Source organism: Podarcis liolepis, assembly GCF_965112155.1.
Source record: "Podarcis liolepis genome assembly, chromosome: 16".
Taxonomy (NCBI): Eukaryota; Metazoa; Chordata; class Lepidosauria; order Squamata; family Lacertidae; genus Podarcis; species Podarcis liolepis.
In genome coordinates, this window is record NC_139567.1 from 7,266,196 (window position 1) to 7,283,116 (window position 16,921).

The window sequence follows — 16,921 nt, forward strand, 5'->3', positions numbered from 1 at the left end:
TCTTGCCCAGGACAACCCAAAGTGTCTTAGAACCAACCAAGAAACCAAATACATTAAAGTCTATAGGAAAAAAGAAATACATTAACACTCCTCCCACTTCACAGATAGTTAAGGACTAACGGCCTGGTAATAGTGGAAAGTTTTTGCCTGGGGCCTAAAGATATGATTGTGCCAGGCGAGCCTCCCTGGGGAGAACATTTCATAAATGGAGAGACACTGCAGAAAAGGCCCATTCTCATGTTGCCACACGCCAGATCTCTTTTTGAGGGGGCACACAAAGTAGAGCTGCAGATGATGATCGCTGGGTCTGGGTCAGTTAATATGTGAGAGGCAGTCCTTGAGATATTGTAGTCCAGTTTCTGGCTGATGTCACAATATATGTCTGTTGAGCTCTTTAGCACTTCAGCACTGGGGAGCTGTTCGGGTGGGGGAAAGCCAGGATTTATGAGGTAAAATTCCTGGCAACGCTCCTCAGGGGGTTATGGGGAGTGCACAGTATCCCGTGGTGTTGCTTAAGCTTGTATCTAGAAAGGCAGTACGGAAACAACCTCGGAAGTATGTCCCTGCCATGGACGAATCGTCTCAGGCATGATTTGTGATCGGTTCCTTGTGAATTTGGAATATTGGCGCTGATTATGGGGCGCTCCTGAAATGGCATATGATAAAGGGCTGCAATTAATCAGCTGCCGAAAGGAATGGATTTGAGCCATGAAGGTATTTCAATGATTTTCAACAAGCACAAAAATACTTACAATAGCCAGAATGGAAGGGGAGGCAAGGCAATGTTTGTTTTGATGGTTCCTAAATGGTCTTTTTCTCTCTTGACCACCCCTGTAAAATGAAAGAATCATGGGCAGGCGTTTTGATGTTATCTGTTACTGAGAGAGAGAGGGGAGCCAATGATTTATGCTCAACAAAGGGTTCTACAATTTCTTTTACACCCTTCCCTCTTGACTGAGGTTGAATGGATCTTATATAAATTTTCTTGGACTGGTTCAGGATTGGAGAAGAGAACAATTTGCTATGGACTGCTAATTACACTTGGCAGGAATTTAAATATGTGACTTTGATCTTTAACTGCGAGCTGTGGAAAATATTCCCAGAATTTTAATGGCAGAGCAGACATCAAGTTGGGGAGTTGTTTATAGCTCAGCAAGTACTTGAACAACAGAAGGAATGTTTTCAAAGGAGTGGAATGGACCAAGAACAATGACAATCTCTCTTCACACCAGGTCTAGGAACAACCTGCTAGAAGGAATGAACACATGAATTTTTTTTATATGTTTGGAAAATAAGAATGGTGCTGATTGTAAGGAAACAAGAAGGCTAGCCATGAAAATGGATTAAAACTAATAGAAGGATGAGAATGTGATTAAAGAAGAAGTGGCAACATCAGGAAGCATTGGACATGTTTGTAACAGGAGCGGGAAACCTTATTATTATTATTATTTTAAAAAAATGTATTAAATTTAAATAATTTGGATCAATTTATTAAAATTCGGGAAACACACACACACACACACACGAATGAAATATTGTAGTCCTGAGCCTTTTAAAGCTTTATAGGTCAAAACCAGCAATGGCCACTGAGAGATCCAGCAGAACTAGGAAACAGCTTTCACCTTTGTCCTTAGCCCACCGGAGATCATTGACCAGCAAGGTCAAGGCAGTTTCAGCCCCATGATGAGGCCTGAATCCCAAATGAAAAGGATCTAAATGGTCCACAGCCTCCAGGCGTGCCTGGAGTTGTTTAGCAACCACCCACTCAGTCACCGTGCCTCAAGATGGGAGATTTAAAACTGAGTGATTGTTGGCCATATTGGATGGGTCCAAAGATGGATGGGTCCAAAGATGGACAGAGTCAAGAAAAGAGGAGTGGTGATTTATGCAAAGGAGAGCCTATCACCAAAGTTCTTATTTAAGGATGAGCAAGGAAGAATTTTGGCAATCGAAATTCAGACCCAAGGAGAAAAGTTTTTGATATTAGGAATCTATGCACCGAATGAGGGGAAATCAGAATTTTACAAGAAGCTGCATGAGACAATGCTGGACTATCTGGACTACAGCAACATCATTATGATGGGAGATATGAATGGGGTGGTCTCTACAAACATGGACAAGTCTCAAAATCAAAATTTGACAAAAGATGGCAGACTACCTAAAACCTTTTTTGAGCTAACTGACAATATGGACTTGATTGATATTTGGAGGACTAAGAACCCCCTAGGAAGAGAAGGAACATTCTTTTCTGAAGCCCATCTGACATGGACAAGAATCGACCAAATATGGATAACTAGAGGACTGGCACCCAAGACTAGAAAAGTGGAAATCTGCCCAAAAACCTGCTCCGACCATAACGCTATGAAAATGGAAATGAGACTAATTCCAACCGGCTCCTTCAGATGGAAGATGAATGACACCTTGTTAAGAGATCAGGAGATTATTAAGAAGGCCCAAAAGACTTTAAGAGACTATTTTGAAATAAATTTGAATACTACAGTGGAAAAAAGAGTAATCTGGGATGCAAGTAAAGCTGTGATGAGGGGGTTTCTGATACAACAGAATACGATAAAGAAAAGACTTCAGAATGAGAAAAAGGATAAGATCTTGGAGAAGATAAGAGATGGTGAGAAAAAGTTAAGATTGAAACCAAAATCACAGGAGATCCTGAGAGAAATTAAATTCCATCAAGCACAATACACCAAATTGATGAACCAAGAAGTTGAATGGAAGATTAAGTTAATGAAACAAAGGACATTTGAGTCAGCAAATAAATGTGGGAAACTGCTCGCATGGCAGTTGAAAAAGAGATAAAAACTGAATACGGTTACAAATTTAGAGATTGAAGGGAGAAACATTCAGAACCCCGAAGAAATTAGAAAGTGCTTCCAGAGATACTTTAAACAACTTTATACGCAAGGGCCGCAAAAAGCGACTGAGATAGACCAATTTTTAAAAATAAATGGACTACCAAAATTATCTCAGGAAAAGAGAACAATCCTGAACTATAAAATAACTCAACAAGAAATAGAAGGTGCCATTCAGAATATGCAACTTGGCAAATCTCCAGGGCCAGATGGACTTACCTCCAAGTATTATAAGATATTGAAAGATTATTTGACACAACCATTAACGGAGGTTTGTAATGAGATTTTGGAGGGGAAGAAGGCACCGGAATCGTGGAAAGAAGCTTTCATCACATTGATACCTAAATTGGAAACTGAAAAGACTCAACTTAAGAACTACCGTCCCATCTCACTTCTGAATGTGGATTATAATTTTTTTGCAGATATTTTGGCAAGTAGATTCAAAAAAGTGTTAAATGAAGTAATTCATAAAGACCAGGCAGGTTTTCTCCCAGGCAGACATTTGTTTGATAATACTAGGAATATTATTGATATTTTGGAACTTTTGCAAACGAATATCAACACAAAAGCAGTGCTAATTTTTATAGATGCGGAGAAGGCCTTTGACAATATTTCTTGGAAGTTTATGAAGAAAAACCTTGAAGGGATGGGAGTGGGACGGGGGTTTGAAAATGGGATAGAGGCAATCTATTCAGAGCAAAAAGCTAAATTGATAGTTAACAATGTGGTGACAGAAGAGTTTAAAATCGAAAAAGGAACACGGCAAGGTTGCCCTATATCCCCTCTGTTATTTATCTCGGTCCTGGAGGTGCTTTTGAATATGATTAGAGGGGACCGGTTGGTTGAAGGAATACAGGTCGGAGCGAAACAGTACAAACTTAAAGCTTTTGCAGATGACTTGGTTTTAACATTACAGGAGCCAGAATCTAGTACGAAAAGAGTTTTAGAATTGATCTATGAGTTTGGTCGGGTGGCGGGATTTAAATTAAATAAGCAAAAAACCAAGGTTTTGGAAAAAAAATTGACACCTTCGGAATCAGAGAAGTTTCAGAAAGAGACAGACTTAAATGTGGTTAAAAAGGTGAAATACCTAGGGGTAAATCTGACTGCTAAAAACTTGAATTTATTTAAAGACAATTATGAAAAATGTTGGTCAGAAATTAAAAAGGACTTAGAAACTTGGTCAAGATTGAAACTTTCCTTGTTGGGTCGAATTGCTGCTATAAAGATGAATGTGTTGCCAAAAATGTTGTTTTTGTTTCAAACCCTACAGATTGTGGACAGAGTGGAATGTTTTGGAAAGTGGCAGAGAGATATTTCTAAGTTTGTCTGGCAGGGCAAAAAGCCCAGAATTAAATTTAAAATATTAACTGACGCAAAGGAAAGAGGGGGATTTGCCCTGCCGGACTTAAGGTTATATTATGAAGCTGCAGCTTTCTGCTGGATGAAAGATTGGTTACTCTTAGAGAACACTGATGTCCTGGATCTGGAAGGGTTTAATAATGCTTTTGGATGGCATGCTTATCTGTGGTACGACAAGGTAAAGGTTCATAAAGTGTTCAAGAACCATATTGTCAGGAAAGCAATATTTAATGTCTGGACAAAGTACAAAGACTTATTAGAAAATAAGACCCCAAGGTGGCTATCTCCAATGGAAGCTAAGGCCCGGAAAAGACTCAATATGGAGGCCGTATGGCCGAAGTATTGGGAAATAATAGAAAAAGTTGGAGACACTTGGAGGTTGCAGAGTTTGGAGAAACTAAAGGACAAGGTGCGAGATTGGCTACATTACGCTCAAATTAAGGAGGTTTTTAATTTGGATAAAAAGATAGGATTCCAGGTGGAAAAATCGAAATTAGAAACAGAACTGTTAGAACCAAAGACTAAGGAACTTTCAAGAATGTATAGCTTGCTGCTAAAATGGAACACTCAGGATGAAACAGTTAAATCAGCCATGATAAAGTGGGCTCAGGATATTGGGTACAACATTATGTTTGATGACTGGGAACGGTTATGGACCACCGGTGTAAAGTTCACGGCATGTAATGCCTTGAAAGAAAATATTATGAAAATGATATATAGGTGGTACATGACCCCAGTCAAGCTCGCAAAAATATACCATTTGCCTGATAACAAATGTTGGAAATGTAAGGAGGCTGAAGGGACATTCTTTCACCTCTGGTGGACCTGTCCGAGAGTGAAGGCCTTCTGGGAAATGATCTATAACGAGCTAAAAAAGGTATTTAAGTATACCTTCCCCAAGAAACCAGAGGCCTTCCTCTTAGGCATTGTTGGCCAGAAAGTGTTAAAGAAGGACAGAACTTTTTTATGTATGCCACAACAGCAGCAAGAATACTCATTGCAAAATATTGGAAGATACAAGATTTGCCCACTCTGGGAGAATGGCAGACACAACTGATGGACTATATGGAGTTGGCTGAAATGACTGGCAGAATCCGAGAATTGGGAGAAAAGACAACAGAAGAGGACTGGAAAAAATTTAAGGACTATTTACAAAAACAGTACAAACTCTATGAATGCTAAAAAAAACTGCACAATTGAAAATAACATGGTACCAGCAATCTAGTTGAAAGATATAGGAGACTAAGTGATGTTTAAGAAAAGGTTAAAACTTGAAGTAATACTATGTTTAAATTAAGTTGATAAGTATTTGACAAAAAATATTTTTGAAGTTCAGAGACATAATATCAGAGAAGTACAAAATAAGAATTGAAATAAGGTAAGAAATTGCTGTTTTTAATTTTTCTATCGAGAACGCAGGGAAGGGAGATGTGAGGAAGTCCAATTGGTTATGAAAAAAGGTGTTATGAACAGTTATGATTTTCTTTATTCTATGTTTATGTTTCTGTTTACTCATGGTCTTCTTTGTTTGTTACTTTTTGGTGAAGGTATTGTATATGTTTAGTGTTTTTTCTTTGTTTGAAACTTGCAATAAAAATATATTTAAAAAACAACAACAAAGATGATTTTTAAAGAAGCGGTTTAATAACTGCCTCTTTCAGTGAGTCTGGGAAGGCTTCCGCACAGAGGGAAGCATTCACCACCCCACGGAGCCCATCGCCCAGCCCTTCCTGGTTCGCTTTTATGAGCCAGGATGGGCAAGGATCAAGGAGACAGGTGGTTGGTTTCACTCGTCCAAGCAGCCTGTCCACATCTTCAGAGGTGACAGATTGGAAGTGATCCCATGCAACTTGACTAGACAGGACTCTAGGACTCTAGGTACAATTGCATGCAGAAATGTGAACGTTAATGAGAAATTGGCACCAGAATGCTGATGAATATTCCTGAGGACTCTTTTTAAAACAAAATGAATGAACTTTATTACGGTCACAGACCAGGATAAAAAAACAAACTAACAGATAAATAAAATAGCAGTTAGGATATTTTAACTGATAAATGTTGGAGCAGATAAGGACAAAGAAACAAGCTTAGGATAAAACATCTGAATAAAATACAAGATTAAACACAAGGACTCTTTTTAAAACAAAATGCAAACTAATATGGAAATGAGGAGAACTGAACAAGACTGGAAAAATGAGAAACCGAAAGCAACCAAAATTGACCTATCCAGCCATCCCTACTCTTGATAGAGGCAATTTCCTTGTGTTTTTGTAGCTTAAGTGAATACTGGAAGTTCTGAACATGTTAGAACTGAAAGGCATTTTGTTACTTGATTAGGATATACATACATTGGCATAAAAACCTCCCTCCTCTTTCAGAGGTTCTAATCACCTTTTACTTTATCAAAATAAAACTGAGTGATCTCAGCACCTCCTTGATGACTCAAACGAATCGGCTGGTTTGGCTCAGTCAACGTGCTTAGGAACCAACCGGGGAATGCTGCAGATTCAAAGCTGCCAGTCTCTGTGCTGCTGCCACTTTTACAAAAGAAAGTGAAGTTCTTGTGTTCCTTGCCATCGTTGTAGAGATCCATAATGCCTTTACCCTATTTAAGATAAAAAAGCATACAAAAGGTTTAGTAGAAAGAAAGCTTGTGCTACATCACAAATGAATGCCCTCCGTTGCCTGGGAGAAAGCGAGAGTTGGGGCTAAATCCCAGTGATTGTAACCAAAGCATATACAAATTCAAAGTTTACTGGAAGCCTCAAGTTAAAATCTGGATTGTGTCATGAATACACCAAGCATTCAGCCATGAGATAAGCCTTTCATTCAAAGGATGGGAGGTCCTGTGGCCCTCTAGACGTTGTTGGACTACAATTCCTATCATCTCTGACCATTGGCTGTCCTGGATGGGGCCGATGGGAGTTAAAGTCCAACAAGATCTGAACCACCACTGGTTCTTCAGCTTCAATTCCTGTCTGCCTTTCATAAGTTTGAATCTTTGTTTATATACCAAAACAGGAAGGTTTCACTACTGAATTTGAAAAAACAAAACAGGAAATAGAACCAGAAGCTGAATAATTAAGGAGAAATTCATAACTAATGGAGAAGAGTGCAGAACCTACAATCAGGAAATGTTTGCTTTCACTAAAAGGACAGAAGCAGCCCTAAAAAAACTCAGTAGATCTTTGCCTCTCCCAGTAGACAGGCTAGGAAGACAAAGGAGAGGGAAGAAGCATAGAAGGATAACAGAGAGAAGAATGGAAGGCAGTGATTAAGAAAAAAAGAATGAGAAAACAGCAGAGAATATCTAAAGTCTTTGTCATGGTGGATGCAACAGAACAAGCAGAAGAAATTTGAAACAATAAAATGTGATTTTGAACCAGAAGTGAAACCCACCTTCAGGGTCAGCTGAGGTTGACCACCAGATTCACCACAGGAGAGGGTTTGTGCTCCATCTTGGGTGCCCAAAAAGATGGGGAATTTGTTTCTATCCATCTCACTGTTGGGGGTCACAGCCACCAAGTAATCTGGAACCAAGAAACAGGCAAAGATCAGTGTGATAAGAGTGGGGTGTGACCATGGAAAGTTAAGGAGCACCATTTCTGACCCTACTTGAAGACAGTGCTGCTGTATCAAACACTTCCTGAAACCTGGTTACCCAGTCCCAGAATTTGCACAAGTGTTCAATCAGTAACAGTGTAGGTCGCAGCTGTGAGATGTGAAGGGATCATAACCATTGTTACCGGGTGAGTTGCCATCTTTGGGGGCTGCTACCAGCATGTTGTTCTTCAGGAACAGGAACTTCTGGTTGATATCCCATATCCTGTAGAGCCATGGGCTCCCTAACCGATGGGAAGGATCTGTGATGAAAAGAAGTAACACAAATTTATCAACACACAAGAAAAAATGGAATATTCTAAAGAAGGAACAAGCAACTTTTCAGACATATCTTTTTTCTTCTGTGTTGGAGCTGCAATTCTTTTCTCCCCCTTTTGTGTGAAGTGGTGATAGCCATGGTTGGCACAACACATTTTCCATGGTGGCAACATTGTGGAGTTTCTGATGTGAGTCTAGGACTTCCTCTATCCTTAAGATATTGCGCATGCAAGTCATTAAATGTGTTCCTAGTGTATCTTTTTTCATCTGGTACTAAGAATACAGGTTTATATATTGCCAAAGAGACAGCCTAGTTGTCTGGCTGTTTTCAGCTTTAATCCAATGGAATCCAACCTGGCTGAAACCCAAGGACACTAGTTTGACTGGTTTCTCCAGGTGAAATCCATCAACTTCCTCTACTGATGTGTGTATCAGTTTCCTTTTGACTAAAGACCCCTGCTTTTTAGAGGAGTTTTGATTCTGACCATGTTCTTGCCCTCCTGTACAATGGGAGAAAGGCATAAGCAAAATAACTAAGGGCACAGAGCATGCATGCATGTACGAATGAATGAATGAATGAATGAATGAATGAATGAATGAGGTTAGCTAATGAAACAGGATATTTATTTGGTTATCTGCAAGTATATTTGCACACAATATCGTCCATGAAATATGTAATTTTAAAAAATTTACGACCCTCCTCCCCCTCCCAATTCTATAACCCAATATTTCAGAATAACACTTCATGCATCTGGTAAAATGAGCTGTAGTTCTTTGCTGAAACAGACTAACACGGCTAGATTTTGGGGAACAAGTCCTCCTTGTTTTTATGTTAAACCACCAACATGGAAAATATCCCCATGGGGAATGTCATTTCACTCAGCAGGTGTACATGCATACGGTGACGTAGCATGGTTTGCTGGCTTCTGGGGCAGGTGGGAGCCAGGTGGATTCACGTGCACACGGGGATAGGATGCAGAAGATGAAGGGAGCCTGCCACACAAGGCCAGCCTTCACTGTTGATGCCGCACTGCAATGCCTGCCTGCCACGCAGGGTGCAACCCAGCTAGCAAATTGTGGCCCTTGGCAGGTAAATCCCCCTGATGCCCTAGGAGAGGAGTGCCAGGGTGTGTTTGGGTTGCCCCTTGTTTGCTTCCCTCCATCCATGCCCACTCACCATTGGGAGAGCATACTGAGCGAGGAGTGAGTGAGCACTGCGTTGGTTGGGCTGCCCATCAGAGAGAGGGTCTTGGATGTAGTGCCAATGCCAGGTCAGACTCTGGGGCCCAGATAGCACTGCAGCAGGCAGGGAAGGATGAGGAGCTGAGGACAGGGCCCACCAGGACGTGCCTGGACAGGAATCCTCACAGAAGCCAGCACCTGCATAGGGGTGCTTGGTTTGTGCCCCCTCAAAATTGTGCCCCCAGGGGACACGGCCTCCATGCCCCCCCCCAGGATGTTATGCCCCTGTGAGCTTATATGGATAATGGAAATTCTAATTTAATTTAAGGATCACTGCAGGTTTTCAGAACTTCTCTTGGGCAGGAAATATAAAAGCAAAGCATTGATTTCACCTGGCTTAGGAAAGTGATGGAATAAATCTCTCATTTTCTGGTCCACAGTCATCTTGTGGGGCTTCTCCCTTAAAGTCTCTGTGTCTACTTTCTCCATTGCTTCCCAAGGATTGGTTGAGATTCAGGCTACAAGCTCACTCTTCTGCAGTTGTAGCTACTAAAAGAGAGGGATGTAAAATGTTAGAGGAGAGGCTGCAAAAATCCAAAGTTCCATTGATTGCCCTTCTGCACAATATCCCAGGATCAACATAGATACATACATATATATATATATAACTTTATTTGTAAGCCACCTTTGCATAGTTCATACCATGCTCAAGGCGGCTAACAACATTGAAAAACTACATAATTACAACATAACAACCAAACCGAACAAGTTCCACATAAATGATACTAAGATCTAAAATAAAATATCAGTATCAATCAAAAAATCAGTGTCAAAAATAGCAACAACCCACTGCCTAAACAATACCCCAGGAAAAGGTCATTCAGCAGCCTCGGATGTCAGGGAACTGCCATCAGAGGCACAGGAGAAGGAGAGGGTCTCTGATTCTGCAGGGGAAGGTCCAAGCGCTAGAGGGAGACTTAACCGGGAAGAAGGGGAAGAGAATGAGTGTAACACCAGGGATACAGGAGAGCAACGGGACAGGGAGGTGCAGGGGCTCCAGGACTCTTCCTTGGAAGTTAGCGAGGAGAGCCCAAGCACCCCGCTGCCCACCCTGCGCAGGAGACTCCCGCGCAGTGAGAGGCGGAAACGATTGGGCGTCAAACAACTCTTATGTTGGCAACGCTTTAAGAAACGCCCACAGTCAGATTCTACGAGTGACTAAGGGCAGCCACGCAAATATGGGCTGCATAGTCCGGAGGGTTTAACCAGGCAATCCGATGCTCAAACGGAGCAGGATTACGCACGCGTAACTCCCAACCACTACAGCAATCTGACTGTCCCTGAAAGTTGCTCGTGCGCAACAAGCAGAAGGGGGCATCATGAGTAAGACCGGAGGAGCAGGAGCCACGGGAGGGGCGGCTGGAGGCCAATCGCTGGAGGAGAGAAACCGCGATTTGGAAGAGCACATAGCCATCCTGACGGCGAGGCTGGAAGAACGACGGTCGCTGGATGCTCAGGGGAAACCCACCCCCATAGCGAGGAAGGTACCGGGACTGGTGCACAAGTTTGGGGAAAAGCCTCAAGAGTATGGGGCGTTTAGAACAGAAATAGAATATGCCTTGAAGCTGCAGTAAAATGATTTTGAAAATGACGCAGCCAGAGTTGCTTATATTGTGGGGCACTTGCAGGACGGGGCGAGAGAGTGGATTCGACCGCTCATGGCGACGCAGAATGACGCCATGGAGGATCTATCGAAATTCTTTCAGGCGATGGACACTATGTTCAGTAGCGATGTGCAACAGAGTGTGACCAAACGGGAACTGCTAAGCTGTAAGCAGGGAGAAGGGTCGGTTAGAGACTATTGGTCATGTTTTGCCATGATTGTTCATCGTCTGGGGTGGCAACTGGACTTGGAACCCATACAAATGCTTTTTGAGGAGGGGTTGTCACCAACGGTCAAAGATGAGCTTTCGCATGCACCCCGCCCGCAGTCTATGGACCAGCTGACCAAGGCAGCCCTTGCGATTGGAGTAAGACAGGAAGCGCGGGCTCAGGAGAGGCGGGAAGGGAGAGAGCAGCGTTGTCATGACTACCGCATTCCTAGGATGCCTAGGCAGCCTTCCCTGCCGGCGGAGCCAATGGAAATAGGCGGTGCGCGCACCCAGGAAGTTTCAAACGCCAGCGAGAGTCGAAAAAAGGAGGGAAAGGATGTAAAAACGACCAAGAAATGTTTCCTTTGCCAAAAGCCAGGACATTTTGCCAGAGTCTGCCCACAAAGAAAGGCCTGGCAAGGAATGGTAGGGGCCGTGGGCGGCGAGGAGGAGGATCCCCAAGCTCCGGAGCAGGGAAACGGAAACGCTTGGCTGCCAATCAGCAGGCACAGCAGCCGAGCCCACAACCAATAAATGTGCCCAAACCAGATTCTCCTAGAGCAGCAATTGCCATTGAGGTGGTGCTTGAACTCCCAAATGGGCACCCAGTGAAGGTTCAAGGTATGCTGGACTCAGGAAGCTCATGCAATTTTTTTAGCAGGGACTTTGCCTTAGAGCATCAGCTTCACCTGCTACCTCTGGATGCACCTCTGCAAGTCACCACCATTGATGGGAGGGAACTGGTTGGGGGGGAAGTTACGCACCAGACCCCACCGATGAGAATGAGAGTGTCTAGGCACTCAGAGACAATCGCCTTCCACGTTGCCTCATTAGCGGGTCCCCCAATAATATTAGGGATGAGCTGGTTAGTGCAACATGATCCGGTGGTGGCGTGGCATCAGAGGACTGTCAGCTTTGGGTCTGACAACTGCCTGCAGCACTGCCTAGGAGGGGAAACGCCAAGGATGAGCATAGCCAGAGTGGCAAGCACTGAATGGAGGGTAAAGGGAAGGTGCCACCACAATATGCTGATCTGAAGGAGGTTTTTAGTGAAAAGGAGGCAGATAGACTGCCACCCCACAGGCCGTTCGATTGCCAGATCAATTTGCTCCCTGGGGCACAGCTGCCGGTGGGTAAGCTGTATGCCATGTCAGACAGAGAGATGAAGGAGTTACGGGACTTTATCGACAAGAACCTAAAGAGAGGGTTTATAAGAGAGTCAAAGGCAGTGGGGGGCAGTCCAGTATTCTTTGTGGACAAAAAGGACACTGATAAACCGAGGCTGGTCGTGGACTTTAGGGGGGTAAATTTGGTGTCAGAACCTGTGACTTTCCCAATGCCCAGAATTGATGACATTCTGACGAGAGTGAGGAAGGGAAAGATTTTCACCAAGCTAGATCTGAGGGGGGCTTACAACTTAATCCGGATGAGAGAGGGGGATGAATGGAAGACCACCATGTTCACACCCCTGGGGGCTTTTGAATATCTTGTTATGCCTTTCGGATTACAGTCAGGCTCCGCCTGTTTTCAAGCGTTCATGCACCACGTGTTGGGGTCTCTGCTTTACAAGAACTGTGTAGCATTCCTGGACGACGTCTTGATTTATTCAGAAAATGAGGAGCAACATGTGAGAGATGTCAGGGAAGTGCTACAACGTTTGCAGAAACACCAGTTGTGGGTCAAGCTAGAGAAATGTCAGTTTCATGCCCGAGAGGTGGAGTTCCTGGGGTACATGTTATCTGACAAAGGCTTAGCGATGGACCCAAGCAAGGTGCAAGCAGTATTGGAGTGGAAGACCCCAAAGACACGAAAGGATGTGCAGAGGTTCCTAGGTTTTGGCAATTTCTACAGGAAGTTCATCAAGAACTTCGCACACTTGACGGCCCCAATCACGGACTGTCTCAGTAGTAAAAGAAAGTTTGTGTGGACGGAGGAAGCCCAGCAATCCTTTGAAAGATTGAAGAAGGCATTCGCGTCGGAGGAACAATTACTACATGTGGATTTGGAGAAACCAATGAGGGTGGAGACGGACGCGTCAGACAGAGCCATAGGGGCGGTTCTGTTGCAGCCAGGACTGAACCAGCAAGAATGGAAACCATGAGCCTTTTTCTCGAGGAAGCTGAGCAAGTCGGAACAAAACTACACCGTGTACGACCGAGAACTGCTAGCAATTTACGCCGCCTTTCGTCGGTGGCGCCATTTGCTGATAGGGGCGCAGCATAAGATCCAGGTCTGCACAGATCACAAGAACTTGGAATATTGGCGGACAGCACGGGTGCTCAACCAGAGACAGATTCGCTGGGCGCAGGAGTTTTCCAAGTTTTCTTTCGAAATCCAGTATGTGCCCGGCGAGCAAAACGTGAGAGCAGACGCTCTCTCGTGGAAACCAGAGTACTTTGAAGGAGAAGGGCCGCCGGAGACCCGCCATGTCATACCTGAGGACCGATGGGTGTGTGGGGGTACTCTAGTGGGCACGAGAGAACTGGCAGGACTCACTAGGGACAATGAATTCGCCCGGACCAAAATCAGGGAACTCCAAGAGGGGAGCGGAGCACCAGAGGGGTTTGAAGAGAAGGAAGGGGTGTTGTACTATAGGGGGGCGATGTATGTACCTGGGGAGGCTCTAAGAAGAAGGGTACTCAAACAACTACATGACACCCCTACAGTGGGGCATTTTGGGCAACACAAAACCATGATGCTGGTGACCCGACAATTTTGGTGGCCACGGGTGAGGGAAGATGTACGGGAATATGTAAGAGGGTGTGACCGTTGCCAGAGGGCCAAAGGGGAACGCACAATGCCAGCAGGTTTGCTGGAACCCTTACCCACGCCAAACAAACCCTGGGAGGTGGTGTCAATTGATTTCATGACGGATTTGCCCAAATCGAGGGGAAAAACAGCAGTGATGTTAGTAGTCGACTTGCTATCCAAAATGTGCCACTTTATCGCCTGCTCCCATGCGGTGACAGCAGAAGAAATGGCACGGTTGTTTGTAGAACACATTTTTAGGCTGCATGGCGCCCCCTTGAGGGTTTTATCTGACCACGGAAAACAATTTACTTCCCGGTTCTGGAGGAAGCTCATGAGCCTACTGCAAGTCGAGGTCAGCTTCTCGACAGCGAGACACCCAGAAACCAATGGGCAGGCGGAAAGGGCAAACAGTGTACTCCAGCAATACTTACGCTGCTACGTTAGCGAAAGGCAGAATGATTGGGTAGAGAAACTAGCGCTAGCAGAATTTGCATACAATAATGCTGAACATGTGTCCACCGGTATGAGCCCATTCTTGGCCAATTATGGGTGTCATCCCAGGGCATTCCCGGGCAATGAGGAACAGAGCTGGAGTGTGCCTGCAGCTGAACAGTTTGTGGAAGAAATGGAAGCGTTACATCAACAGCTCAAGATGGACCTAGAAATGGCTAAAGCCAGTTACAAGAAACAAGCGGATAAACACCGGAGGGAAGGGGAAACCATTAGGGTGGGGGATCGCGTGTGGTTGTCCACTCAAGGGTTACCCTTTAAGGGACGGTGCAAGAAGTTGCAGCCCAGAAGACTGGGCCCGTTTGAAGTTATACAACAGATTAACCCAGTGGCGTTCAAGCTCAGGTTGCCCAACAACATGAAAATACATCCCGTGTTCCACAGGTCCTTGCTCTCACCACACAGAGAGGGGCGGGAATTCGAGGGGCGGGAGGTAGAAGTCTTGCCACAACCACAGGTAGAAGAGAGGGAACACCAGAGCTCGGCCGCAGAGATAGTGGATTCAAGGTGGCGAGGGCGGCAGGTGCAGTACATGGTGGCGTGGGAAGGAGAGCCCTGGTCGGAAAACACGTGGGTGCCAGCAGAGGCAGTGGGCGACGAGCATATGGTGGAAGTGTTCCACCGACGGTTCCCAGATAAACCCAAGCCCTAAGAGCGATTCTGGGAAGAACAGTTCGGCACCACAGAGGAGGAAGAGAGTTTCGAAGGGTTTTCAGAATCTGAAGAAGAATCGGATTGGGAGAGTCATTCCTTGGGTGGGAACCTTAGCAGGTGGGAAGAGGTGTTCACACCCACAGATGAGGAGGAGAGCTCTTTCAGGGGTTTCCTTGGCTCACCGACCAGAGAGGAGGCCGCAATAGAGCACCCGGGTCGGAGGGGGAGTGAAGGGGGCCCTGGGAGGGAGGTGGATGTCAGGGAACTGCCATCAGAGGCACGGGAGAAGGAGAGGGTCTCTGATTCTGCAGGGGAAGGTCCAAGCGCTAGAGGGAGACTTAACCGGGAAGAAGGGGAAGAGAATGAGTGTAACACCAGGGATACAGGAGAGCAACGGGACAGGGAGGTGCAGGGGCTCCAGGACTCTTCCTTGGAAGTTAGCGAGGAGAGCCCAAGCACCCCGCTGCCCACCCTGCGCAGGAGACTCCCGCGCAGTGAGAGGCGGAAACGATTGGGCGTCAAACAACTCTTATGTTGGCAACGCTTTAAGAAACGCCCACAGTCAGATTCTACAAGTGACTAAGGGCAGCCACGCAAATATGGGCTGCGTAGTCCGGAGGGTTTAACCAGGCAATCCGATGCTCAAACGGAGCAGGATTACGCACGAGTAACTCCCAACCACTACATCAGCTTTTGTAGTTGGAATCCGTCCTGGCCCCACCCTCCCAGGCCAGGTGGAACAGGCTTGCAAGGCAGGAAGCAAGTCTTCCAGGACTCACAGCCAATATAAATTAGGCATGGTAAAGCAAGGCTAATTACGCAACCAATGTCCAGGAGTAAGAATACAGCAACAGACAATCAGACGATATGCCACTGGTATGAATTGATGCAGTATAGCAGATCACTAAATCAGAGCTTCCACCTTCTTGAAATTTAAAACAGATACACAGGCTTCCAGTTTCTATCAGGATAGAGGCTCTGGAGGTGAATTTTTAATCCTTTCCCTTGTGCTCAATCAAGCTTAACCCTCCGTCTCCAAACATTTGTACCCTCTTTAAGGGGAGAGGGAATGAAGGGCATCAATTTTTCCCCTTGGTACAGACCTGCTGGGCTGGGGAGGTGATATATTTCTTCTAAAAACATATATCCTGCACAAAAGAACATTACAGAATACAAAAATATCTCAAAATAGCTTACAATAAATTCATTTTTAAAAATAGCAATGCCACTTACAGCCAAAGTAAAATGAGAATAAAGTAAACAGAAGTTCAGAATGTTTAGAAAGGAGAAACAAAAAGGACACCTGAATTAGTATTGTTAATTACAATTAATTGACATTAAAATCAAGGAAAGATGTCTCCCTCAGCTTCACTGCCCACCAAATGACTATAATGATAGATGGGGGGAATGGGTCTGAGGAAAGGCAAAACAGAGATTTCCTGCCTCTGAGATAATTTGGCATTTGAAGCAGACAATTTAGCATAGTCTTCCCTAATCTGCGGTCCTCCACATGTTGTGAACCACAGCTCCCATCAGTCTCAACCAGGGTACCCAATGATCCTGGATAATGGAAGCTGTAATACAACAATATCTGGAAGGCAAGTAGCTGGGAAAGGCTATGATCTCAACTAGCTGCCTTCCAGATATTGCTGGATATCTGGATAGAAGGTTCAGAGAAATAATTGAGGAGATGCTACCTGTCCTGGTGTGAGGAAGTCCTGTGCCTTGCTATGAATTGTCTTCTCAGATTTACACAGCATCTTATAGCTTAGTCAGACCAGTGGGTGTGGTTTATATGCTCTGTGACACCTTATATGGCACAAACACTAATCCAAGTCTTGCAGC

The 16,921-nt window shown here is 44.7% G+C and overlaps 1 protein-coding gene across 2 annotated transcripts; it reads right to left on the reverse strand.

Annotated features, from left to right (window-relative positions):
* Positions 1 to 5,851: 5,851 nt before the first annotated feature.
* Positions 5,852 to 16,820, reverse strand: LOC310695812 (interleukin-36 receptor antagonist protein-like). 2 transcript variants are annotated; one of them, XM_083480791.1, is made up of 5 exons: positions 16,774 to 16,820; positions 9,683 to 9,839; positions 7,976 to 8,092; positions 7,629 to 7,759; positions 5,852 to 6,834 (listed from the first exon to the last, which is right to left on the reverse strand). In XM_083480791.1, exons 2-5 carry the CDS (start codon positions 9,777 to 9,779, stop codon positions 6,613 to 6,615), a joined length of 567 nt encoding a protein of 188 aa, XP_083336917.1. In that variant the 5' UTR covers positions 9,780 to 9,839; positions 16,774 to 16,820; the 3' UTR covers positions 5,852 to 6,612. The 2 variants fall into 2 exon arrangements, with proteins under 2 accessions (XP_083336917.1, XP_083336918.1); XM_083480792.1 differs by having other exon boundaries at positions 9,683 to 9,836; positions 16,774 to 16,811.
* Positions 16,821 to 16,921: the final 101 nt, after the last annotated feature.

Excerpts from the sequence above, each read along its gene's own strand:
- LOC310695812 (XM_083480791.1), bottom strand. The coding sequence starts at position 9,779 with ATGGAGAAAGTAGACACAGAGACTTTAAGGGAGAAGCCCCACAAGATG. Across the intron at positions 8,093-9,682 it reads CCATCACTTTCCTAAGCCAG|ATCCTTCCCATCGGTTAGGG; the intron begins GTGAAATCAATG and ends TTTTCATCACAG. Across the intron at positions 7,760-7,975 it reads CAAAGATGGCAACTCACCCG|ATTACTTGGTGGCTGTGACC; the intron begins GTAACAATGGTT and ends TCTTGGTTCCAG.